Source organism: Primulina huaijiensis, chromosome 3 (genome assembly GCF_012295235.1).
Source record: "Primulina huaijiensis isolate GDHJ02 chromosome 3, ASM1229523v2, whole genome shotgun sequence".
NCBI classification, from domain to species: Eukaryota; Viridiplantae; Streptophyta; class Magnoliopsida; order Lamiales; family Gesneriaceae; genus Primulina; species Primulina huaijiensis.
In genome coordinates, this window is record NC_133308.1 from 28230015 (window position 1) to 28254438 (window position 24424).

The following is a 24424-nucleotide window of genomic DNA, read 5'->3' on the forward strand; positions in this document are numbered from 1 at the left end:
ATTAGCAACAAAAAAACGATTTAAGACTTAAATTTCAGAATATAGATAATTAAAATTAGAAAGACTCAAATACATGTTACCAAATTTACTTTTTCTTTCCTTATTTATGATAAGAAACGAGATTGGATGAGCATATATTTACTGAAGTTTTTAGATGTAAATCTAGATTATGATATTAATATGTATTTAATTAGATCGAAAACATGAAAGTGCAAAGATTAACTATTATTTTTATTTTAAAAATGGTGGGCTCTTTAATTTATGCAAGACCATTTTATATTAACAATTTTCAATGTCAAGAAGAAATTGTGTTTTGGTGCGCAACTACGGACAGTGGATGCGGGGTTCTCGTTACAAAAAATAAAAAATAAAAAAAATTACATTTGAATATCTTTAACTCCAAAAATAAAATCAAATTGTTAAAAATAATCTAATCTTAATTTTTTATTAATTCAATAACTATAATGAAGTTACCATTTTTTTATAACTACTGAAAAAGGCTTGTATTTCAATTATTACCAATAAATCTTTCTTTGAAAAGATAATATTTTAGGACTTTCAAAGAATACAACAATTTTTAAAATGAATGTTCAATTTTTAGAATAATTAACGAAATTCCTTCTTCACGCCAGAATTAAAGATCAAAAGTCGCGTTTCCTTTTCGACCTTTTCCCCGAGAAGGTCCCCAGAAAAGATTCAAACTAATCCTACGCTTTCGGTCTTACTTTCTGATAGTCGCATGACTTTGCCCACACTTATACTGGATCAAATCTCAGCCGTCCGTTCTTACATATATACAACCCCGAAGATCAAATCCAGTGCAACAATCTACTCGTAATTTTCTCACTCTTTTTGTAGTTTGAAGGAATTTTGTTGAGATTGAAGAGTAATCTTCTGTTTTCGAGAACAATGTCTGGAGGAATCGCGCGAGGACGGCTCGCTGAAGAACGAAAAGCCTGGCGAAAAAATCATCCTCATGTTCGATTGTGACTTTTTTCGTATCTTGTTGTTTGTTTTTATTTTATTTTATTTATGTTCGTCGATTTGTTGTTTAATTTGGAACACTTTTTTGTGTCAAATGCCTTGGATTTTTCAGGGTTTTGTGGCTAAACCGGAGATGCTGCCCGATGGTACAGTGAATTTGATGGCGTGGCACTGCACAATCCCTGGTAAGGCCGGGGTAAGTATTTTTACGGTATCCTCCGATGTTATTTTGATCAGCATGTGATGCATTTATTTGAACATTTGATATGTCTTCAGCATCCTTGGAGTTATAGATTTAATGTCTAAATAAGATATCTTTATACATGTACATGACTCACGAGAAGCATGATTACATACGATGCTGGCGCTTGCTAACTGTTGATTATCATCGTCTCAAAACAATGATACCCAACTTTATTATCTGGTTGTCCCGTTTGGTTTCATAAGTTGTCCCGTGTTTCTGATTCGTTCTATAATTTGTCAAATTTGATCTTAATATATGACTTTGCCTTTTAAATTTGTTTTTAGTCTTATTTTGCCGGAAATATGAGAGCCCATGTGGTGCCGTCAAGGGCTGTCATGACATCGAAAACGCCGACTCTGTCTACACAAAATTAAAAACCAACATAAAGCAAAGTTATGGGACTTGGACCTAACATTGACTAGTTAAACGACAAAAAACAGAAAACATGATAACCTAGAGGATTGATTTTCCCATATTATTATTGTGGTTAGCAGATTGTCTCTCATTATTCTTTTAAACTCCTATGACTTTTGTTCTACTTTTTTGGTAGGCCATTATGTGTTTCATTGTGCTTTTTTGGTGGCAAACCATCTTTACGTGATGGCTTGGGAATATTTTTTTCTCTTTTCGCGCTCATCATATGATGAGGATGCAAGACATTGATTTTTATGACCTTAATTAGTTAGCTTAACGGTTTACTGGAACGAGCAACTTAACGGTCATGCAGTGCTCGTATATCTTGATACCAATGGAAGATAAACAGTGTACCTTGTAATATCTACACTTGGTTTGATTAACATAGTCGAACTGTTGAAGATATTAGTATGGTCATCTTATAGTGGTATGACTTCGTTCGATATGTTTATCTCAGTTATATGCATGTTTTTCTCAGTTATATGCTACTATAGCCAATTTTTATATTAACAAGCCAGATATCTAGATCCCTTTTCACATCCAAATTTGGATGATAGCATATTGAATGCGAAAGTTCAATACATATAACGTTTTTGTTTTCGAGGAATGCGAAGTTCAATATTTATTTGATCAAAACTGACTAAGCATAACTTTCAGTTGTCCCTACGTGATTATGAGAAGTTCCATCTATCTTGAAGTATGCTTCAAGTGCCCGAATTTTTTAGGTTAACATTTTGCCAGAGTTTGACTTAACAAAAGTGTATCACTAAAATCATTATGTGATAAATTAAGCCGGAGAAAAGAGGATATTCATTTTCTTGGCCACCCTTTAGGTTGAGATTGTTGAGTTCTAATTGAAATTTCTGATTTGATGGAATGATGTTCGTAATTTCTTAGTTGATGGTTACTAGCAGTCACCATCTAGTCGTTAATTTTCTTGTCCCTAGCAGGATTGTTTCTTTGTGTGTTTAATTATAAAAAATCTTGCAGTCTGATTGGGAAGGAGGTTTTTACCCGCTTACAATGCACTTTAGTGAAGATTATCCGAGCAAGCCACCAAAGTGTAAATTTCCCCCAGGGTTTTTTCATCCTAATATATACCCGTCCGGAACCGTTTGCCTCTCAATCCTAAACGAGGATAGCGTATGTACAATTTTGTTGGTTTTAGCCTTGTGACAATTATTGGCTCACTGCTCACTTCATGTACTGCAAATCAGAACTTTACTTGTTTCTAATGAATAGGGGTGGCGAACTGCCATCACGGTGAAGCAAATTTTGGTGGGCGTCCAGGATTTGTTGGATCAACCAAATCCGTCTGATCCAGCACAGACTGATGGGTACCAACTGTTTATCCAGGTACTAGAGTTTCTCTGACACATTACCTATATTATACATGTTGCGTGCATAATACTTATTTTGAACATTTTTCGAAGTCGATAATCATCAGGAATGATGAAGTCCATTTGGAGCATATAAACATGCAAGAATCATAATTAGTCGAAAGGATAGGCAGGCTAACACTGGGAATGCTATTAGCTACTTATTATCTTCGAGTAGATAGCGTTTCGAATTTGGTGTTGGCTAGGTTTTATTCACTCGCTATCTGCATGCAGGATGCTGTCGAGTACAAGAAGAGAGTTCGGCAGCAGGCCCAGCAGTATCCACCTCTTATTTAAATGAATACATATGTTTTTCAAACCGTCAAAGCTTCTACAAAGCTGTTTCTCGTAAAGGTTCTTGAATCTACTGTGTCCGATATTGACTGCGAAGGAAAGAGTAGCACGGCGAGTCGGTTTGAACAGTGTTTGATGATATGAAAGATGGTGCTTTTGATGTTGTGTGCTGGCATGTGTTTTTGGGCATACATTGAAATTTGTGTGCTGTTTAATTCAGCTCCTACCCTTTTCCCAATCTAATTCGTGCTGAATAATGTTCCTCAAATATTTAATCAGTACCATAAAAATGTATATTACTTGAATACAGGTTGAAATACAATCTTCAAAGACAGAGCGTGCACCATAGCTTCAAAATTATGCTAAAAGCAAGTAATTTGATGTGCTAAAGCAAAAAAAAAAAAAAAAATTGTATTTTCCAGAGATGGAAAAGAATTTAAAATTCAAAACAAATTCTTTTTCATGAGTAAGGTATCTTATCCTTGGATTTTATTTTAGTACGAGAACCCATTCAATTTTTTAATCCTAAGACGAAATCACCTTTTAAATTACATCATCACTTCAAAGATAAGGTAATTCAATTTAATTTCAACTCCCTGATCTAATTATTAGTTTAACAACATATAAAATAAAACGCGCAATCGGACATGTTTTCTAAAATTTTCTCTAATTATACAATAACATGACTTGATCAAATTCACTTCAATTTTGTAGCATATCAAGTAAAATAAAATTAATCTTATCGAATTCATCTATCCAATCACAACCTTAATAATTATATATAAGCATACCTTCTTTCCTTTTGATTTTTTTTATTCCATCTCTATTTTATGCATTGTATTTAAATTTAGTGCATGACCATTGATTTCTTCACCAACTATTGACTTTATCTGCATCGGAAGTTGTACGTGGGCGGCAACATGTCTCATTCTCAAACTTACTTCTACCCGAGGGTTCGGGTATGTGCAAGAAAATTGAACCTTTTTTTCTTTTTTGCGGGAAGGGTGTGGGGAGGAAATTAAACAATGTACATTAAATTAAAATAATATTAAATCCTTTGAATCAAGACAATTAACATAAAAAACACGTTTTAATATTGTACTGGGATTTGGTAAATGACTTTATTAATGATTTTGATGTCCTTTTAATTTGGGTTCGAAAGTTGGGACTAAATCATTGAATTGAATCTGATCTTATTTAGAAAAGATTTGTTGATTCCCTGTACTTTTCTGCAACATGGGTACTGTTAAATACTACATATAACTGTCAACCACTGTTCTTGAAGATTCCCATATTTACAATCTTATATAACTTGAATCTAATTGAATTTAGAATTTTTTTCTAAATAATAAATCTGATTAAATTTATTTCATGGGGTTTTACTGTGATACTTCCGATGGAGTATGAATTATTGCAAGGGCAGATCTAATGTCCTGCAGGAATTTTGTGCCAATTTTTTTTAAAAATAATTAGTCCAATAATTTTTAAATGATCCAAGTATAAAAAATATTAACATACTATTGAGTGAATTAATGAAGCTATTTCTTTTCTTAACAAATATGAAATTTTTTCGATTTGTATTGAATATTTAATTTGAGAGACTAGTTTGTTTGATAAAATTTGGGTGTGATATTTTAATGTTATTGTTAATTGCGTGTTGGGATTATTAATTAATTTTTACTCAATTTTTTTAATATCGAGTTGAATATTTTATATATAAGAATGTTCTTACATGTATTGGAAAGATAGGAATGAAGATGAAATAATGAGTATTGGACTAATTTGATTCAATGGTTTCTATTTGGATATTTCTTATTCAAATTGGACAATTATTTTGTATGAATTATTTCTTATCTACGATAAACTTTACAAAATATATTGGGATAATGACAAAAATTGAAACAAAATTTTGCCCACCAGATTAAAAGTTTCTTACTACGCTCCTTAATTATTGGATCTCAAAGTTAAAACTTCCAAAGACCAGTTTCAATATTTTCCTTTCATATAAATACCAAACTAAAATATACTAAATGCGTTTGGAATAAAAGATGTGAGTGAATTTGATTTCAAATCCATATCTCAAATCCATTGTATTCATTTGGTTCAAAATTAGAATGAAGAATTTGAAATATCTTATTTTAACCAATTTATGCTTCAGTTTCAAATCCACTCCTAAAACCAATCTTTTCAAATACATTCTTTTTACAAATCTAAATTCATTAATCCAAACATAGTCAGGTTATTAACTACATACATTAGAGTGCATGTTCCCAAAGCATTATTATTTCTTATTTTCGAGAAAATTAATTTTGAGTAGGATTATTTGTTTACAATTGTAAGTTCGAGACAAGAAATAATAAATGGAGTATATTATTCGAACATTGACTTTGCTACCTCATCTGATGCCCAAAAACAAGAAAAAAGAAAACTAAAAAAATGTGCTGAAAATAACGATTTAATTAAAAAAAATCAAATGATTGTTCAAGGATAAAATTTGTAACAATTTAATATTCAACATTTAATCTTACTATTTGATTCCTTTAACTCTAGATGTTGACTTTTAACACATACATGATTAATCAAAATTAAAATTGACCATTGGTTCATGAATTGCAAGCCATAATTACTAAACAATATCGGCTTCCTATTTTACAGAGAGTGCTCCTTTGAAACTATTGTTTCCTAAAAAATAAAATAAAATAAAAATATTGTTTTCCATCGAGCAATCCATATTATTCTGGTTTAAATTATTATTTCCCAAATCATTATAATGAATAATTTAAAAATTGAGAAAATTAGATTTCTGATTTTGGAATTTATAGGTTTTTCAATTTTGATCATGTTTTCACTTAATTTCCATTAAGTTGCATTTTTTCATTTTTCAATAAATTTTCACTGAAATATTGATATGACATTGAACACGCCAGCAATGTCCGTAGCCACGCCAATAATTTTCGGTAACACACCATCATTTTCTGATGTCACATTATTATTCCAGTAAAAAATTACTAAAATTGAGGGAAAATGCGAACTAGTGGACTAAGACCGTAAATCGACCTACAACAAAATAAAAAATAGAAAACATGCCAAAAATATAAATTTCTCTTTAATAATCTTCCTAATTAGTTGCTCTTTCAAACTTATAGTGGACGAAGATTTTATACTAATATATGAACTTATTAAATGAAATGCATTTCAAATATTTCTCTGAAGTCATATAATAAGCAGGAATAATCAAATAAATATGGTAGAATATATAGTATTAATTGAAAAAATGCAAAAAAAATAATAATCTACATTTCGGCACATCTATATTGGTTGTAGTCCAGTACACAGTAATCCCTCTTTATTTCATAAAACAATTATCTTTCTATTTTATATTTTTATGTCATCANAAAAAAAAAAAAAAAAAAAAAAAAAAGTAGCTATCACTTGAGAGTAAATTAATTTTTTATTTTCATATTATTAATTATTTATATATTTAAAATTTACAGATCCCTTACAAGTCAATTGGTATTCCAATTTTATTGTAATAACTAAATCGTAAGAAAGATATTTATATATAAACTTTGAACATATATCCTATGTGTGTGTAATAAACAAAATGCAAGTCCAAGTCAAGTCACAAGGGTATCTTTCAATTTGCCGACCACCGACCTAACCCCCTTCATCTAAATTCTTAATCAAAAAATTATTGAAAGTAAATAGTTTTTGATGTTTTGAGGATTAAGTATTTGATTATGAATTCTGTAGTATTACAAAATTTTTATTTCAAATGAAATTAATTTATCTTAATCATTAGATCCACTACTCATTTTATAAGTTTCAAGTTTTGACTTCCAATATTAGATTACAAAAAACAAACACAAATAAAAAATGATTTCCCGAAAATTCTCTATCTGATCTTCAAGCCAAACATTACTAATTACTATATAATTTTAGAATATTTCATTTGTAATTTAATAGAAATACAAAAAATTAATTCACCTACTGAATTCCAATATCTGTAATCCTATCCATAAAATATATGGTTGATTATTAACTACTGTATAAAAAAGAAAAGAAGAAGGGCTGACGTGTAAAGATGCTTACACCGATACATACAAATAGGCCCCAAGCGGTCTAATATATATATATATATATATATATATGAGGGGGGAGAGAATGCGTAAATGATGGAGTGAGAAGAAGATTTGTGCTGGTGTCGGTGCATTTTGTAAGCTAGTTTTTGCTCATTAAACTTGCTTTTAAGGATAAACTAACGTGTCTGTACGCCCAGATGACAAGAACCTTGATCCTCAAGCCGCAGCCAACGCCAGATTTCACAGCTCTTCGCATGCCTCACGTTGCTATTTCTGTCTTTTCTTGAAGCCTTCCTCCTATTTAACCGGGACCCTGTACTACCAAGAAATCAAGAAGAGGGTATTCTTGCAGACATGGAGGGTGGCAGCTCGAGCAGGGCGGCGGGACGGAGGAGGAGCGACAAGCCATACAAGGGCATAAGGATGCGAAAGTGGGGCAAGTGGGTGGCGGAGATAAGGGAGCCCAACAAACGATCGAGAATTTGGCTAGGGTCTTACTGCTCCCCAGTGGCGGCGGCGAGGGCCTACGACACGGCTGTGTACTACCTCCGCGGGCCGACGGCGAAGATGAATTTCCCGGACGAGCTGTCAGCCGGCAGGCTGCAGGACCTCTCCGCCGACTCCATAAGGAGGGTGGCGGCAGAGGTCGGTGCTAGGGTGGACGCGATGCAGAGCGTCGGCAAGAGGGAACATGCAACGAATCATCAGCCGCTGAAGCCCTCTTTGTTCCACGATGAGATTGATCTGAACAAGGAGCCCGAGCCAGAGCCAGAGCCCGAAGACACATCTGGTGAATATTGGTGAAGATCTGGAAAAATTCAAGATATATATATTTATATATAGATTATGTAATCGTATGTATCCTCTTTAATTCTTCTTGTCGTTGTTCTTAATTGATGTTAATTTGTAGTTGAGTTTTCTCAGAGGGCGTGTGACGGTACAATTAACATGCACCTCGTAGTTTTAATTTGGATACAACAGTTTCAATATTGAATATATATAATTCCCACAATGTTAGAAGTGGGTGATAATTATTGTTAATAATGTAATAATTAATGTTTTGAAAAGGGCATCGAGTGAAACTATTATATTGCATGTGATGGCAGGTGTCGATGATGATTGGGGGTGTGGGGATCCGAGTGATGGAGGGGGGGCGGAGGAACAGCCATGGCCCTACCGATTCAAGCTCCAGTTGGGGGTGCAAGTGGATTTTTGGGAAATATGAAACCAATTTTTTGGAGTTGTTTCATGTTTCCTCAATATGAATCTTGTGTTAATCTCGATTAATGCATCTCTTTCCTTATTAGTTTGGTTTTAGTTAACTAATTTTCAGTTTTTTTAAAAAAAATTTAGTTTTTTTTAGATCGGATATTTCAGTAATGTTTGTTTGTAGTCACATCAGTTATTTTAAATGACACGTCATCGTTTTATGGTACCATAAAAAAAAGTAATATAGTAAAACAACTGTAAATTAATAGAGGAATGCCGTAAATTGAGATAGCATGGTCAAATATGTGAAACATGTGAGTGAATATATGGGAATTTTATACGAAAATATTCTACAACTTGATCTTAGTTTTGTTGTCGGTTCAAAATTTTGTTTTTACTGTATGCTTGTTTTTTACTTTAAGTGAAGTGTTAGTATGATATCAAACACAATAACAAGATCTATGGTCGATAGCAACACGTCACATTAGAAATAATATACGTCAGTATTTCAACAAAATATGACTTCAGAAAAAAAATAAAAATAAAAGAGCAAATAATATGACAAAAACATACATATATACATACATACATATATATATAATATATATATATAATATATATATTCGTGTAATGACTAATGAAGCAAGACGTATTAAGAAATTTCTTGTTGGTGATTTCAAAAGATTAACGTAGAAAAATTATACACACACACACATACATGGAATACAAAATTTGAACTCATTCAGTATACAAACGAAGATAAAAGTCGACATCACTTGTCACCGCTTATTAGTATATATAAATAGTCCATGAATATATAATAAATGGCTCAGTTTTTATGTATTAATTATCTTATTGATATATAATCTATTGAAAACAACTTATCAATTCATAAAATTATAAGAAATGTTCAAGTCTCATTTGACAAGTCGCTTTCCAATCTCAGCTGGAAAAATATCATTGGGCACATAAATTAATGATAAGTTTTAAATTTGTGTGAACGGTTGAAAATAAATAAATCGTCATCTGATTAGAACTGATTAAAAAATCAATTAATAATTAAAAAATCTATAAATTTTATGTAAAAAAATCGATATATCATAAAAATAAGTAAACACTTATCAAAATCTTTTAAATATGTGTGCGGATAGTTGGAAAAAAGAATAATGAATATCAAATTCTCAACATAAATCACTGTATAAGTTAAATGATTGGTAAGGTATTTCAATTTTTATAATATATTGTATTATAGACAAAATTGCATTTTTTGTTCCGTATATCTATATTTTTAAGATTTAGTAATACATGTTGTAAATTTTTAATATTAGTATGTTATCTACATTTTTTTTAAAGAAATTTTAATTCTTTTTCTGACTCGAAGTTGATAATTTTAACATTCTCGATAAAAAATACTAAATTTTTTTAAAAAAAATGAAAAATACATTACTAATATAGAAATTTCTACCCTAATACTTAAAATTACATTGTTTTTCAAATCCAAATACATATGTAGTTCCAAACACAATCTTATAAAGCTGCATTTGGATTGATTATGAGAAAACATGTTGTTCTAATCCATTATTTAAATTCATCACGATTGTATATGGACTAGAGGTGCAATCTAATCGAGTCGAGCTCCGAGTATCACACTATTAGAGCTCGACTACTCGGAGCTCGACTAGATTCGAGTATTAATTTTCAAACTCAAGCTTGACTTGATAACATATCGAATTACTCGAGCCATATATATATATATATATATATATATATATAAATATAATACTGGAGCTCGACTCAATTACGGGCTCGAACTACTCGAGCTCAGTCAAATCGAGCTCGAGCTTGAGTCAAGCTACTCACGAGCAACCCTAATTTGGATACAAGAACTTGATTTTATGATTGATCTAAATTGTAAATTTTAAACGACACAAATATTAGGCGTATTTACAATCATTCATAATTACTATTAAATGAAATGAGATGAATTTGAATTCATATTCATTAAATTTAGTCAAATACAATAAAAAAAATTATAAATTAATATTTGATAAATTAATAATATCTCTACAACGATATGTTCTATTGATCCCGACTTAAGCTAATGTGCTAAATTAATAATTTAAGATAATAACTTAAGAGCCATGTGTAAAATTATGATATCTTCAATATTATAAATTAATAATTTTCTAAAATTACAAAATAATTAGAAAAATTTAGTAAAATATGATTATATCATTGTAGGTTTTCTATGAAATTTAATTATATTGTTGTTCCGTTTATAAGATAAATCATATTTGATTAGTCAATACAAAAAAATATTATTGAATTAATTAAAACAATTAATACAATTTATTTATTTTTATAAATATATATGTACAATGAATTTTTATTTATATTAATTAAAAGAATATGTCGCATACATTGATGTAACACTATGATTTTTTTTTTTATGTAATTCAATTTATGTTTGCTCAATTTAAAAAAAAAACTCTTTAAATAATAAATTATTAATTTATCCATTACTTAAAACATCTCTAAATTAATAAAATTTTATGACACTAACATTATTAATTTATAAAAAAAAGTCACAATAACTATGACTTCTATTTGGCCAGAACGATTTAAAATCAACAAATTTGAATATATTTTAATTGGTTAGACAATTCATATAATAAATTAACAAAAATTTAGATCTATCTTCCTACTTATTTATATTATAATTATATTAATCATAATAGATTTCAAATTCTTATAGTGTAAATAAATAAACGATAGATTTGAATTTCCCCAAGTTAACAATGAAAATAAATTCAAAACCAAAATTTCAAATGACTTAATTCAATTGCAACTATATTATATTTGAAATTATTTATTTATTTAAAATGACTTAATCCAGAAGCACCTTACATGAATGAATTCAATCTAAATAAATTCCAAATCGTAGCCCATCTCAAATGATATAAGATCACATTTCGATCGAAGAATTTGGATTCGAAGAAGTATTTGAGAGAATGATTTGAAATAATTCCATGTTAATAATGAGTTTGAAATCCACAACGGTGACTCAAAAAATAACTATTTGGAATTTGAAATATATTATCAACTGAATTTGTCCAAACAAACCAATGAATTTGTTATCATGAATTTGAAATATTTAGCTTAAAATACATAAATCAAAATGCAACCTAGGAGGAGTATTATTTGAATTCTAGAATAAAATTCTATCTCAATTCTAATTCATCGATCCTAATGCGACCTTTTATAACATTCCATACAAATTTAGACCACCGAAGTTGCAATATGAAAACACAAATTTGAGCAATTAGAAATGAGGACAACGCTCCTGACAAACAATACTAAAATCATTCGCATTATAGATATATAGATCAATCAGTCACATTGGAAGAAAATATAACTCTCCAACCAATATTATTAATATTGATTCAATACTAAGTAAACACAAAAAGATAAGGCTAAACCTATACTAACTGCAAGCGCACACACACAGTGCTTAGTGATGAAAAAATATCCAAGAAAGCCAATACGAATTACCCCCTTCCAACAATGTGCAACTTTCACCATCCATAAAGAAAATCAATAACTTACATTTGCCTCGCCTGATGTTCGTTCAAACTCGCGAAATCTCTTTCGAGCATGAGTCGTGTGCCTGACCTATTCGGCAGTAGGTTTTTGGGAAAAGAATTAGCAAGGATATATTAAAAAAGGGAAAGAAAACATATTTATTAAAGAAGAATCATTTTGAATTCAAATGCAAACATATTTGAACATAATGGGAGTTGTTGGACATAATTCACTCATACTATATATATATATATATATATATCAAGCAATAATTTTGCAATTTCAACCACCGGCCCAATTATGGGAAATACTAAAAAATAATAACAGTCTCTATCAGATGTAGTTGCACAAGGCTCCAACATTAAAAAAAAGTATATTATTTTAATCACTCGTACTTAAGGGTTCAATATTTAAATGAACTCAACAGCAATTAGCTACAACAATTATTGTTGGTTAGTTTAACTTGGAGCTTATCTTGCTCCCTCAAATTCTATAGGTGCAGTTCTCAACACTTGATAAACGGGGAGAGAATTACCTCAAGTTTTTTGCATATGGACAGACTTCGAAGCTCTTCATCTTGTTTAAATTGCAGAGCAGCTCTCACAACATTACCTAGAGTAATGATGCCAACCTCCAAAACAGCGACAATTAGCAAATCAGGAGAAGAGGAATTAAACCTTTCCTAAATAATTGTTTTAAAGTAAAAATATATAACATGCAAACAAAAAATATGACGTATTGGTGATTACCAGCTTGCCATCGCCATTGACGACAGAAAGGAGGTTGTATTTTGTCTGGAGTAGCAATCTGATTATAAATTCAAGATACATTAGTAACACTTTGGCGTCTAGCCTTTAAATACGGAAAAAAGGAAAAAAAAACTTGAATGATACGATGAAAGAAATTATTTACAAAGCGACAACCTTGAAGCATCCTCGAGATTGGTGGCTTCACGAACCACCATCGGAGCTGGTGTCATTAAATAACCGACCACTTTTCCGTCGGTTTTGCTAAACAACTTTTGTACGGAGTAAGGGGACATCAATAGCCAATCAGAGACGAGAACTTGATTGGGTACCTTAAAAATATACTCACAATTGAAAAACTCATTAGACATACTAACATGGAATCAAAATAAAGTTTTCTCCGCTTCTTCTTATCCTATTTATTCCCATGGATAGCATTAATTTATAACTTTTTGCAAACTGCTCTGCACTAGTATGTACAAAAAAGATACATAAATTCAAGAAGCAAATTTATACATACTTTCCAAGTGCTGTCAACTTCAGGAAACATGTCTGTATCCGATAACGTGGGAAAATTCTTTATTGTTACAAACTGAATGCATCAGTATACAAGCAGTATTTCTAAAGTCTAAGGAACACATCAAGAGATATATTCACATAAAACAGACGGAGAAAAATTTTAATGAGAAAAAATACTTAAAATTTTATAAAGTTCCACACATTCACTCTTTCCATAAAAGAACCTAACAAATTATTTCAAGTTGCAGTGCAAGAAGTCACAAAAAATGAGTTGGATGAGATGCATGCCGGAAAATATTCAAGGAAGATGAAAAATTAAAGCCATCTAGTTGTAGAGCATGAAAGTTATAAATGAAGTATATCATTCACCTGAGACAGAGTCCAGCGCTAATAAATCGCAGTCCGACACAAGACCGACCTGGATAACAAACAGGCTCTGTCATGCCTCGTTATAATATTACATTTCTAAATTCATATATTACGACTTTAAAAAGTGGAAGTGAAAGTGGCGGGCTTACATTTCTAAATTCATATATAATATCATTTATTTCTAAAGGTATTCATGGCATAAAAATACCACAAACATGTAGAAAGTAACAAATTTGGGATAAAGAACTGGGAGTGTTTCTCAATAGAAGCCAATATTACACAATGAAGTGTTGCTGCTTTCCAGCACAGCGCAAAGTGCTAATCAGCTCTTTTACTGGCATATTTGTCACTGCATCAGTAAACTTATTGAGATCTTCTAACTAGATCATCTCTCCCTGCCTCCATGAAAATGGTCCATGACTCCATCTATTCTGATCAACATGGTTTTGAAACACACAAGTTAACAAGATTCGTATTCTTAGTTTGAGTTGCTCAACACATTATCTAATTAAGTCTATGAAGTTCGATACAAATTTTTCCAGTTTCCCTTTTCAATATAATCGTTCAACGATGAAACCATTTCTCCTCACTAAAACATAGGGCAAATGCTAGAGCAAGACATAGTTCGGTATCATAACGACCAAGAAATCCGATCATTATAACCTTATTCTAATATTATTTAATTTATCAAGCAGCAATTCAGTACTTGCCTAACCATATTTCAGTACCAAAGTAATAGATCATAAAAGAGATTGCCATCAAAGAATTTTCTACCAACAAGGTAAGAATGATCAAAATAGTAGAAGTTGAAAATTTTCTTAACAACTTTCACTCATCATCAATCACCGGAAAACCAGTTATCCGTTTTTCGACAAGAATTTCCAAATCTGTGCCAACAAAATAATTTCAGAAACCGAAACAAAAAACAAAAAACAAAAAGAAATAAAAAAGAAGAAGAAGCAATTTAAGCATGCTTAAATTTTTACTATAAAATAAAATCTTCAAGATAATGATGAAACAAACAACTATGAACAGGTGAAGAGAAAAACCTTGATTGACTGTAGTGGCGGGCTTTACAACATGCAAATCTTCTCTCTTTGTCATGAAATCACCCAGAGTAAACACCCCATTTCTTGGCCGTACAAAATTAGTAAGAAAAATGAGACACATAATCAAAGTAACTTTCGTAAAGATTAAATGCAATGAAACGAGGGAACAAGGAAGCAAAAAAGGGAACAACTCTGGCAGTCAAAGTGGAGCCAGCGGCAGCAACAACGAACCGATGTGAGCTGGAAATTTGGTTGGTTACTGAGACAAGATTCGTGGGAGGCGACAGTTTCGGTCCAAGCGGGGATAATAGGTACAGGGAATCAGGCGGCGGAGGTGGGCTGAGAGAAGAGAGGGGGAGAGACTCCGGCGGCAGGCTGACATCATTTTGGTAATTCGGAGGCCGCTGGAGCAGTGGGATCCTGAAACGACAACAATTAAAAATATCTTCGCTCCGAATTTAGATTAATTGGGCCTAATTAGAACATTTTAGGCTCAATGAAGGCCCATCGAGTAAGTTGTCTCTGGGCCTTGAAGCCTTATTGTAACAAAAGGCCCAATTTAGTTGAGTTCTTCAAGATGGCCAGGTCTTGGTCTAGTTTCTCTTCGATATTATTTCTTTTTTCGTTTTTCATAATAGCACATCGCGGGTTATCATTTATTTAAAAATAAAAATATGATTGTAAAAAAATATAAAGATGTGAGATATACAACTAAATATATATATATATATAATTAATTTTGTTAGGTATATATTCGATAAAAATGGAAACTAAATCATTATTTGTTTTCGTAATTGAGAGTCTACACGCCATGATTTTAGTTTCCAAAAACTATCAATCAAAATAAAAAATAAACACACTTTATTTCAAGTGTCAATTTTTAAAATTCGACTTAGACATGAAANTTTGAAGAAAGGAAGTGGACCCTTGAAGTAAAGATCGTGGTATATCCTCGTAGAGATAAGTCTGAAATACTTTTACACTAAAGCTGCATTTGAGGAGAAGTAAGTATTTGTTAGATATTTGAATATTTTACTTTCATAATTATTTTGCTTGTTTTGTGTAATAATTTTCAAATGTGTACATTTCAATCTGGTCAATTTAAATTTATTTTTATTTTTTTTAGCAAAGAGAAGTATTTTAGGTCGTCCATTATAGGGGGATAATTCGAATCCATTATTCTAAAATCACCAACGAAATCAAATATTTCTATCCAAATATAATATAAAGTCGAAACTGCCTCCATGAGAAAAATCAAAGAAGGAATATGGATGATGCATGTGCAAGAAATCCCAAGCGATAAAAATCCAAAGGTTTTTGCACAATATGTACTTACGTTGGATTCTATCGTGGTCCATTCATACTTTTCTGCTTTCACTTTTAATAATTTATAGAATCGAATAGAAAAACCAAATCTTTTTTTTTAAAAAAACGAATAATGGCCAAGTAAATATTCAAAATATATACTTTCGCAAAGTCGAGGAGTTAGTTGTCTTTCTTGTGTGTGTGTGTGTGTGTATATATATATATATATATTGGAAAAAAAATACTGAATCTTGGATTAAGTATCAAAGTACGATCTACAGAGAAAGAAAGTGCCCACTCATGGGTGATTTGTGCGTGAAAAATGGTGGTGTTGGGATTCAAAAATGGCAAGTATGCTTTCGAGGTTTTTGGGACCATGTACTATTTTAATGGACCACAATATGCATGTCCACACATCATGTGTGTATGTATTGGCCATCGGATACACTTACTTCAGTATTCGTTTCAGTTTCAATCTTTTTTTCGATTTTAGTCATTTTTGTGTGGTATTAATGTTTCTAATTGTCTTATCACATAAGGGCTTCAACATAAAAATGACTAAAAACCAAGGTTCTAAAAAGCGTGAAGCAAAGCGCAGATGTCGAGCTCCAAGCTTTTCAAGCTTAAGCGAGATTAGCATGTGCTTAATAATCTCGCTTAAGTGTGAAAAATCGTTTTTTTATCTTTAGTGTAATCGTAATTATCTCAATTATGAACATAATTTATTATTTTAAAATAAAAAGACATACCTTCAAAATAATAAAAATTAAAAATAAACAGATGCGTTTAATTGTTCTTAAACACATTTAATTAAACATTTTAATTATATTTAATTCGGTTAAACTATAGTTTGACCGCTTTTTCCGTTTTTCTCCGAAGCGAGGCGTTTATGTCGAACTTCAAATTTAAACGTACTTAAGCGGAGCTTGAGAGTGTTTTTTAGAACACTGCTAAAAACAAATCATCAAAATTATTTGAAAAAATTATGATTAAATTCGATAATATGGCCGACAAAATCACGACAAAAAAAGGTGAAACATAAAAGACCGGAATTTTTTTTAATACAAACTGAGGTGTTTTGGCATTAATTAGGACACATGAGGGGATCTCTTCTTGCTATCATCATATAATAATAATTAAGATAAACAAATTATGCACTTTCAAATTAACAATCTTTATACGTAAAATACGTATTTTAGAAGTTTGCATAGCAATAAACCACGTAATAAATCATATATAAGTTTTACTACACATCACATTCTATCTATTTTTAGATTGTATACGATCAATTGAGTCTCACATTTTTTATTTTCCCTTTTTCTATAGTCTCTTTGACTTAAGAATCTAAAAACTTTTCGCCTAAACAATTTTCAACACTCTCATATGTTTGATTTTACAAGATATTATTGCTCGAGAAATGGAAAGCGGTGATCATCCAACATCCTATTATACACTTATTGCACTAAGGCCAAACTTTAATCTCTTTAGATGAGTGTGGAAATTGTCAAAATAGTCATTTAAGTTAGTTTATTTTTGTAAGTAATTAAATTTTGGCTTTAATCCAATAATTTAGATTTCTTATTTTAACTTTCAACCTTTATTCTTCGAAGTGCTAACCTCCGTCCAGCCTGATATATCAACAATATTTAGATTCCAACACCACGGTAGCGTTTTCCGTATGTCTATTAAAAATTTTGATGAAAAAAATTAAACGAAGTCACTTGAAATCTTTGTAATTTGCCTTTAATTAATCAATTTGTTGATATTTATGTTCCGACAATTTTTAAATGCACCACCATAATTATAATGTAAAGTTCATAAATTATATGACGTGAAACAATTATATGCATGGCAACCCATTTTTGCATGTAAAGCAAGATGTTAGAGATACCTAAGTGGAATTAATTATAACGTTACTATCGAAATTATTATCGACTATAAAATATTTGCGACACTTTTATTAGAATTCAGTTACACCTAATCCCATTGGCCCTTTTAGATATTTTATCTTCTGTGTATAATGCATAGCTCCATTTGTTTTTGTTTCGGAAAAAGTTGAAAATTATTTACTATACAGTAGGGATTAAAAATCTATAATTTTCAGAAACATCATCAAAGTTTCATTTATTTATTGTTTTTATGACTCAAATATAATAGTTAACTTGAGCTTCACGTTATAAAATAAGAAGCTAATTAAGCTAGGCAATCCAGTAATGGTCGATATGAGATTAGCTAATACAGTAATGCCTAAAAATAGGGAATAATATATTTTGATTTTACATATCTTTGCGATTTTGGTCTTCTATATTGTAAAATTTCAGTCTTAATTTGTCACATTTGTTTTAGCAATTTTAAAATTTTTTCCTTGATGGCGGCGCTAATGAGTATAGTACAACATCACCACTTTCTGTGAAAAAATATTAAAATTACAAAATCAAAAGATACATTAGTAATCAAAACAATTAGGAATCAAATATATAGAACCAAAGTTGCAATTTTAGGCCTAAAAATATTCTGGGAGAATCTCTAGTGTGAGTAGATCTCTTGTGAGACGGTCTCACGAATATTTATCTGTGAAACGGGTTAACCCTACCGATATTCACAATAAAAAATAATAATTTTTCATGGATGACTCGAATAAGAGATATGTCTCATAAAATACGACCCATGATACCGTCGTCTCACACAAGTTTTTGCCCTTTAGCTAGTTTAGACACTTTGATATTTAGGTAAGATGTATTTAATTATGAAAGGAACCGATGTAATACATATTTATTAAGTTCGACCTAATTGTATAAAGAGATTAGGTGGCAATCTTATTTGGTAAATGAAAGTTTGCAATAGTGTCTAACAATTACGAAGAAAATGAGAATTAGTACATGCGTAAGTATGAGAACTTTAATCAAAATACATTATAAAAAATATAATTTCTTATTAAAAAAACAGGGCACTGTAATATTATTAATAATCAAAATGCATTAAATAAATAAATAAGCTATTTACAATAATTTTCATGCCAATTCATAACTTATTTTTATGTTGTAAATTATTAAGATGATATTTCCTCTTATTTTTATCCCAACATAGAAGCAAGGCCCAAGTTAGGTTTGATTCCATGTCCAAAATGGGCATTCCGAGATAAAAGATGGGTTAAAGAGTGTGTGGTCCACGGGGGAAAAACAAATTTGATTTAATTTTAGTTTACTTACTTTTCTTATTAATATCCTATAATAAAGATTAAAAAACAAATAAATAAATTACATCAACTTTTTATTAAGGGGAAAAAATACGGTATATTAGCTTTGAAAAGTATTTATTTACTCAATATTTTGATTAGTTTGTCCATAATTTTACATACAAATACATTTGAGTACCCAATTAAAATGCACTTTTTTTTAACTATTTATCTAGTATCCGATGAGACGTGACCGATTTTTAGCTTGAATTACTCAAAAAAAAACATCAATAAACTTCCAAGCTCAAAATCACATCAAAATATTTAGATTCGAAAAGAAATTTATGGAAAATATCAAAATGTTGTACCTATGCCGTGAGTTGTTTCACGCGACAAACAAACACGTACACTCGAGATCTCGATCGGACATGTAGATTCACATCATTCGATATATCAATCAGAAATCTTTAAAATAATCTTGTATGTCTAAAATATGTACATGCTAGCCAAGTTTCCATGTTATTAAATAATAATAACTTTATTATTATTATTATTATCGTCGTCGTCGTCATTTTTTAAATTTTGTTTTCCAAACATAATTATAACTTAGACAGCCTATAAGGGTAGAACCATTACTTGCTCCACCAAAGACGGCAAATTATACAAAATCCTCTCCACCTATTGATATTATTATACATTATTGATGTGTAACTTTAAAAAACACAGCTAAATTGAGACTAAAGAATAATGAGAAAGCTCCACACTATTAATGGAAATAAAAGGCTTCGTCAAATGGGAGCAGAATTATTTAGAGGGAGGTGGGAAAAATTGCACTATGTTAGTTAAAATATTTATTTCTTAATGGAGGTAAATTATGATTCCCATAAATTTGAATATGGACTCTCCATTTTAGTCCCCATTCAAATGTTTTTATGGCCATGCATTTACACTCTTTTATTGGCTCTCAATAAATCTCATGCCTTTTTTTATTGTTAGAAATAAATAAATCACATCTGCTCATAACTAATCTCGTCAATATTCATAAAAATTCTTGTGAAATTGTCTCATAAGTTAATTTTATGAGAGAGATCTGATATTCGACTCAATTCATAGATATGAGTCGAGTTGACTCATTTCACGGATGTAGACAGACTCATAATACCTTTTCACAAAAAATTTACCCATTAATATTTATATGGTGTTTTGTGGTGTGACATCTTCTTTTTGTTACGTACCAAAATTGTTTTTATTTAATCATAAGTATAATCACAATCCCAACCAGTTAAATTAAATAAAATATTATTTATTCATAACTATTCTATATCATATTCAATTATTTTAGTGATCACTCTATAAATTATCTTTACACAATCTTATCTTGAAATAAAAGCAGCTTGAATATATAGTACTTTTAAAAATATTTATCTTAAATAATATACTATTAATGAAACGATGATAGTTGATTTAGTGATATGAATTTTTCTATTAAAAAACGAAATAAGTTACTATTCTAATATATATATGTATATATATGTTGGGGTGTAATAATTATTTTTATTAGATAGAGTAATCGAAACATTATATTTGAATTATTATACGATTTAAAATATCGAATTGTACTCTTACAATCAACTATAATTTTATCGATCATATACCATATAATGCTAATGTTTTCACATTTTTTGCGACGAAAAATATAAAAAAACGAAATGTCGATAGTTGATTAAATGATATAATTCATAGAAAATTTGTTCTCTAAAAAAATAAGGAGGAACCATTATTTTCACATCAATATGATGACACGATGTTAATTTTAGGACGATATTTCGAATACAAAATCAGATTATAATAAAATATAGGTCTGTACGAAAAGGACGTAAGAGTAATTTAAGACTATAGATGTGACAACAGAGCCACGTAAGCACACGCGCGGGGAGGTGAGAGTAAGGGGTGATGGGATGACTAAAGACAAAGGTACAACAGGCATTGATGGGTGAAATGACAAATGAGGGAAGGTGGAGGGTGGGCCTCAACAAAGCGTACCCCGTCGGATTCGACATTTCTCGCTATATTTTCCATTTCTTGTCATTATTCCATTTTCCTTTTCTGAGACCGGAACCCTCCTGCCCCTCTCCCGTGGTCATTTTTCTCCATTATTCCCCCATCCAAAAATTGAACTTCAAGTCTGCCAAAATGAAGAGCGGATCGCAATACTTAACCCCTCTATTTTATATAATACGATATTTTTTCGACCAAACTCATATATTTCACGTCGAAGGTCCGACCGATGGACTTAATTTATAAAAATAAGAAACAATGCATGTTGATACAATAAGATCGACCGTCAAATAACTGATAATTAAAAAATAGAAAACATACTATTTTGATACATAACAAAAAATCAGGCAATGCTTAGATCTTCTTGTATGCCATATATGCATATAAAAATATTAATAACTATAATTTTGATTCACCTATGTTATTTTTAGAACTCCAGGATCCGCATATTTTATCTTAAATCTATTATGTTTATATATTACTTCATTTATTGTTTCGATTGATGTAGTTAAAATTATATTAATGAAATAAATTTTTATTTTTAATATATTATTAATCATGAAAACTTAGTTTTGATCTTTCATCACATTTTGGCTTAAATATGATTTAACTACCAATTTATCTTATATGTTTTTTGTATAGAGATTTGTTTGAAAAATGAATAGCAGATATTTGCGGAGAATTACGTCAAAGGTTGGATTGGATGGGTTTTAGAATGAATGAATGAATGAAAAAGAAAATATAATTAGTTTTGCTGATCAAGGTAATTGAGTAGTAAGACTATCCATGGAGTGTAGGTGCTGTCTACTTCCATTAGTGGGTGGGTATTTTAGGGATAATTATTAAATATTTTTTTTTTAAAAAAAACCTTGGAGAGAGAGGCAATTGCTTTTCGATTTGGTTAACGTCGGAAAGTTGCGTAAGATAGAGATGGTTCTGTCTTTTTCCACCCAATTTTTTTTAATGAAAAGTGGTGTTGATAATATATATCATATTTTCTATTAAAAATATACTACGTTGGAGAAAAATAAATTAATATAATAATTAAGATATTTTAAGGATCAGTGAAATGTTTGATCGACATGCAATGAAATGGCAACAAAAACTCAAATGTAAAAATAATTTTAGCATTTTAAATCTCTTGTTTTCAAAAGTAAGGAAAAAAGAATAAATGTGTTTGGACAACCCTAAAAACCGATTTATTTGTGTTTTCTTTGGAATTAGTTATACGTCGAACAAAAATTTGATGAATAGATTTTACAGTACGGTAGAGCTAAGTGTAATAAAACGTACAAAACTATACACACACTTATACATACACGTACGTACAGAGTTTTAAGGAAAGAGAATGGTAAATTTCATCAGCACAGCAGAGTGATATAAATAGAAAGAGTTTTATAAAACAAACCCTCGAACTATTTCTGACTTGATTGAACGTAGCAGCGAAAAAGGATGCCTCTCCCTCTCTAGGTTCACAGGCTCTAGCTAGATTATTATAATTAACCCCCATTCATGTAGTGATTAGGCCTTGTCTATGGGGTATCGGGAAACTTAGATAGGGGGAGATGTATGGTGATTATGAGAGATCTACTCCTACTGTTGAAAATGGGAAACCGTAACAGTTGGTGAAATTCTCTTGAAAAAGCCTTTTTTTTTCTCTACTCTATGGTTGTAGATTCTTTATGTTCTTCCAGAGCCTGTGTACAGTTATTTGATGTTGTAGCAGAGGGGAATACTTACGAGAAATAGAAGAGGGAAAGGCGTCTGTAGTTTTGTTCAGTGGTTGTGTTTTACGTATTTTTTGTTTTTTTAGTTATTTTTTTTTTGTGGTTTGTGGAATGTGGAATCTTAATGATTCACCGGATCGGAGGGTGGGTGAGGAATCGGAGGGGTGGTCGGACGAGAAGGGGAAGTGGGTTGGATCCGTGTCGAATTCCAGCTCATCGGCGGTGGTTATCGAGGACGGTTCCGAAGAAGAGGAAGCTGAAAGGGGCGGCTGGAGGAAGAGGAACAGCAGAATCTTTGGATTCTCTGTGGCTAATGATCTTAAAGATGGTGACGCCGGTGCGGGATCTTTGCCGGTGACGCGGCAGTTCTTCCCGGTGGATGAGTCGGGAATGAGAGGTGGAGAACTTACCAACATCCCCAGGTCCCACTGGGTTGGAGTTAAATTCTGCCAGTTCGAAGCCAGCGACGGCGCCGCCGCGGGGAATTCTACGATGGAGGTTTCTCAGCCTCAGAAGAAGAGCCGCCGTGGACCCAGGTCCCGGAGCTCCCAGTACCGCGGAGTCACTTTCTACCGGAGAACTGGGCGCTGGGAATCCCACATCTGGTAATACCCATCTTTATTAAAAATCTCTTCTTTTTCATTTTCTGTTCACTTATAATTTCTCTTCTTGGATCAGGGATTGCGGAAAACAAGTCTATCTAGGTTGGTTTTCTTCTTGTAAAACATTATTTTCATCACTAACTAATCTGCAAAATCAATGAAATTAATGAAATATACTCATCTTTCGTGCATTTAATTCGTGTTAGGTGGATTCGATACAGCGCATGCAGCAGCTCGGTGAGTTAGTCTCCATCATCATAATTCTTTTAACATAAATTTTCAGAACTACTTCGAACAAAAATCTTAAGAAACGACATCTGAAATGTAAATGTACCGCAGCGCATATGATAAGGCAGCCATTAAATTCAGAGGAGTGGAAGCCGACATAAACTTTAGCCTGGAAGATTACGAAGATGACTTAAAACAGGCAAGTCACTTGTAAAATTAAATTAAAATGCCTTATTTTGTACAGTGTATTTCCCTGTTTAACAACAGTATCGAAAAGATTTGTCTATGAAAGATTTCATTTCATTAATTAAATTACAGATCAGCAATTTAACGAAGGAGGAATTTGTGCATGTGCTGAGGCGGCAGAGCACTGGTTATCCAAGAGGGAGTTCTAAGTATCGAGGTGTTACTTTGCACAAATGTGGTAGATGGGAAGCAAGAATGGGCCAATTTCTAGG

General features: G+C 31.3%; 4 protein-coding genes across 17 annotated transcripts in view; 3 read left to right on the forward strand and 1 right to left on the reverse strand.

Annotated features, from left to right (window-relative positions):
• Nucleotides 1-806: 806 nt before the first annotated feature.
• On the forward strand, nucleotides 807-3480 carry LOC140974370 (SUMO-conjugating enzyme SCE1). The gene is made up of 5 exons (XM_073437765.1): nucleotides 807-978; nucleotides 1097-1180; nucleotides 2633-2785; nucleotides 2885-2998; nucleotides 3256-3480. The coding sequence occupies exons 1-5, from the start codon at nucleotides 910-912 to the stop codon at nucleotides 3316-3318; spliced, it is 483 nt and encodes a 160-aa protein (XP_073293866.1). The 5' UTR covers nucleotides 807-909; the 3' UTR covers nucleotides 3319-3480.
• Nucleotides 3481-7751: 4271 nt separating this feature from the next.
• LOC140972648 (ethylene-responsive transcription factor ERF011-like) lies at nucleotides 7752-8622 on the forward strand. Its single transcript, XM_073435030.1, has 2 exons — nucleotides 7752-8187; nucleotides 8504-8622. Exons 1-2 carry the CDS (start codon nucleotides 7752-7754, stop codon nucleotides 8620-8622), a joined length of 555 nt encoding a protein of 184 aa, XP_073291131.1.
• Nucleotides 8623-12005: 3383 nt separating this feature from the next.
• LOC140974372 (CBS domain-containing protein CBSX1, chloroplastic-like) lies at nucleotides 12006-15299 on the reverse strand. Of its 14 annotated transcripts, none has more exons than XM_073437777.1 (7): nucleotides 15063-15299; nucleotides 14872-14954; nucleotides 14659-14709; nucleotides 13823-13871; nucleotides 12938-12995; nucleotides 12724-12819; nucleotides 12006-12278 (listed from the first exon to the last, which is right to left on the reverse strand). In XM_073437777.1, the coding sequence occupies exons 2-7, from the start codon at nucleotides 14924-14926 to the stop codon at nucleotides 12201-12203; spliced, it is 387 nt and encodes a 128-aa protein (XP_073293878.1). In that variant the 5' UTR covers nucleotides 14927-14954; nucleotides 15063-15299; the 3' UTR covers nucleotides 12006-12200. The 14 variants fall into 14 exon arrangements, 11 of the variants coding, with proteins under 11 accessions (XP_073293878.1, XP_073293875.1, XP_073293874.1 ...); XM_073437774.1 differs by lacking the exon at nucleotides 14659-14709 and adding an exon at nucleotides 14102-14253 and having other exon boundaries at nucleotides 13112-13871; nucleotides 15063-15296; XM_073437773.1 differs by lacking the exon at nucleotides 14659-14709 and adding an exon at nucleotides 14102-14253 and having other exon boundaries at nucleotides 13112-13871; nucleotides 14849-14954; nucleotides 15063-15296.
• A 7499-nt stretch (nucleotides 15300-22798) lies between these two features.
• The window catches only part of LOC140972649 (floral homeotic protein APETALA 2-like), a 3380-nt gene continuing 1754 nt past the window's right edge, over nucleotides 22799-24424 (forward strand). Inside the window, exons 1-5 of the mRNA XM_073435031.1 lie at nucleotides 22799-23741; nucleotides 23815-23840; nucleotides 23945-23975; nucleotides 24078-24165; nucleotides 24285-24424. Coding sequence (XP_073291132.1) covers nucleotides 23248-23741; nucleotides 23815-23840; nucleotides 23945-23975; nucleotides 24078-24165; nucleotides 24285-24424 — 779 coding nt within the window. The 5' untranslated portion in view covers nucleotides 22799-23247. The remainder of the gene's footprint in view (nucleotides 23742-23814; nucleotides 23841-23944; nucleotides 23976-24077; nucleotides 24166-24284) is intronic.

What these genes read in the sequence shown, in the direction of transcription:
- LOC140974372 (XM_073437766.1), bottom strand. Translation starts at nt 14,992, where the DNA reads ATGTGTCTCATTTTTCTTACTAATTTTGTACGGCCAAGAAATGGGGTG. An exon ending in AGCGCTGGACTCTGTCTCAG is followed by an intron (nt 12,996 to 13,822) that starts GTGAATGATATA and finishes ATTTATAATCAG; the next exon opens with ATTGCTACTCCAGACAAAAT. An exon ending in CCATATGCAAAAAACTTGAG is followed by an intron (nt 12,279 to 12,723) that starts GTAATTCTCTCC and finishes ACTGCCGAATAG; the next exon opens with GTCAGGCACACGACTCATGC.
- LOC140974370 (XM_073437765.1), top strand. Translation starts at nt 910, where the DNA reads ATGTCTGGAGGAATCGCGCGAGGACGGCTCGCTGAAGAACGAAAAGCC. An exon ending in CAATCCTAAACGAGGATAGC is followed by an intron (nt 2,786 to 2,884) that starts GTATGTACAATT and finishes TCTAATGAATAG; the next exon opens with GGGTGGCGAACTGCCATCAC. An exon ending in GGTACCAACTGTTTATCCAG is followed by an intron (nt 2,999 to 3,255) that starts GTACTAGAGTTT and finishes ATCTGCATGCAG; the next exon opens with GATGCTGTCGAGTACAAGAA.
- LOC140972648 (XM_073435030.1), top strand. Translation starts at nt 7,752, where the DNA reads ATGGAGGGTGGCAGCTCGAGCAGGGCGGCGGGACGGAGGAGGAGCGAC. An exon ending in AGAGCCCGAAGACACATCTG is followed by an intron (nt 8,188 to 8,503) that starts GTGAATATTGGT and finishes ATGTGATGGCAG; the next exon opens with GTGTCGATGATGATTGGGGG.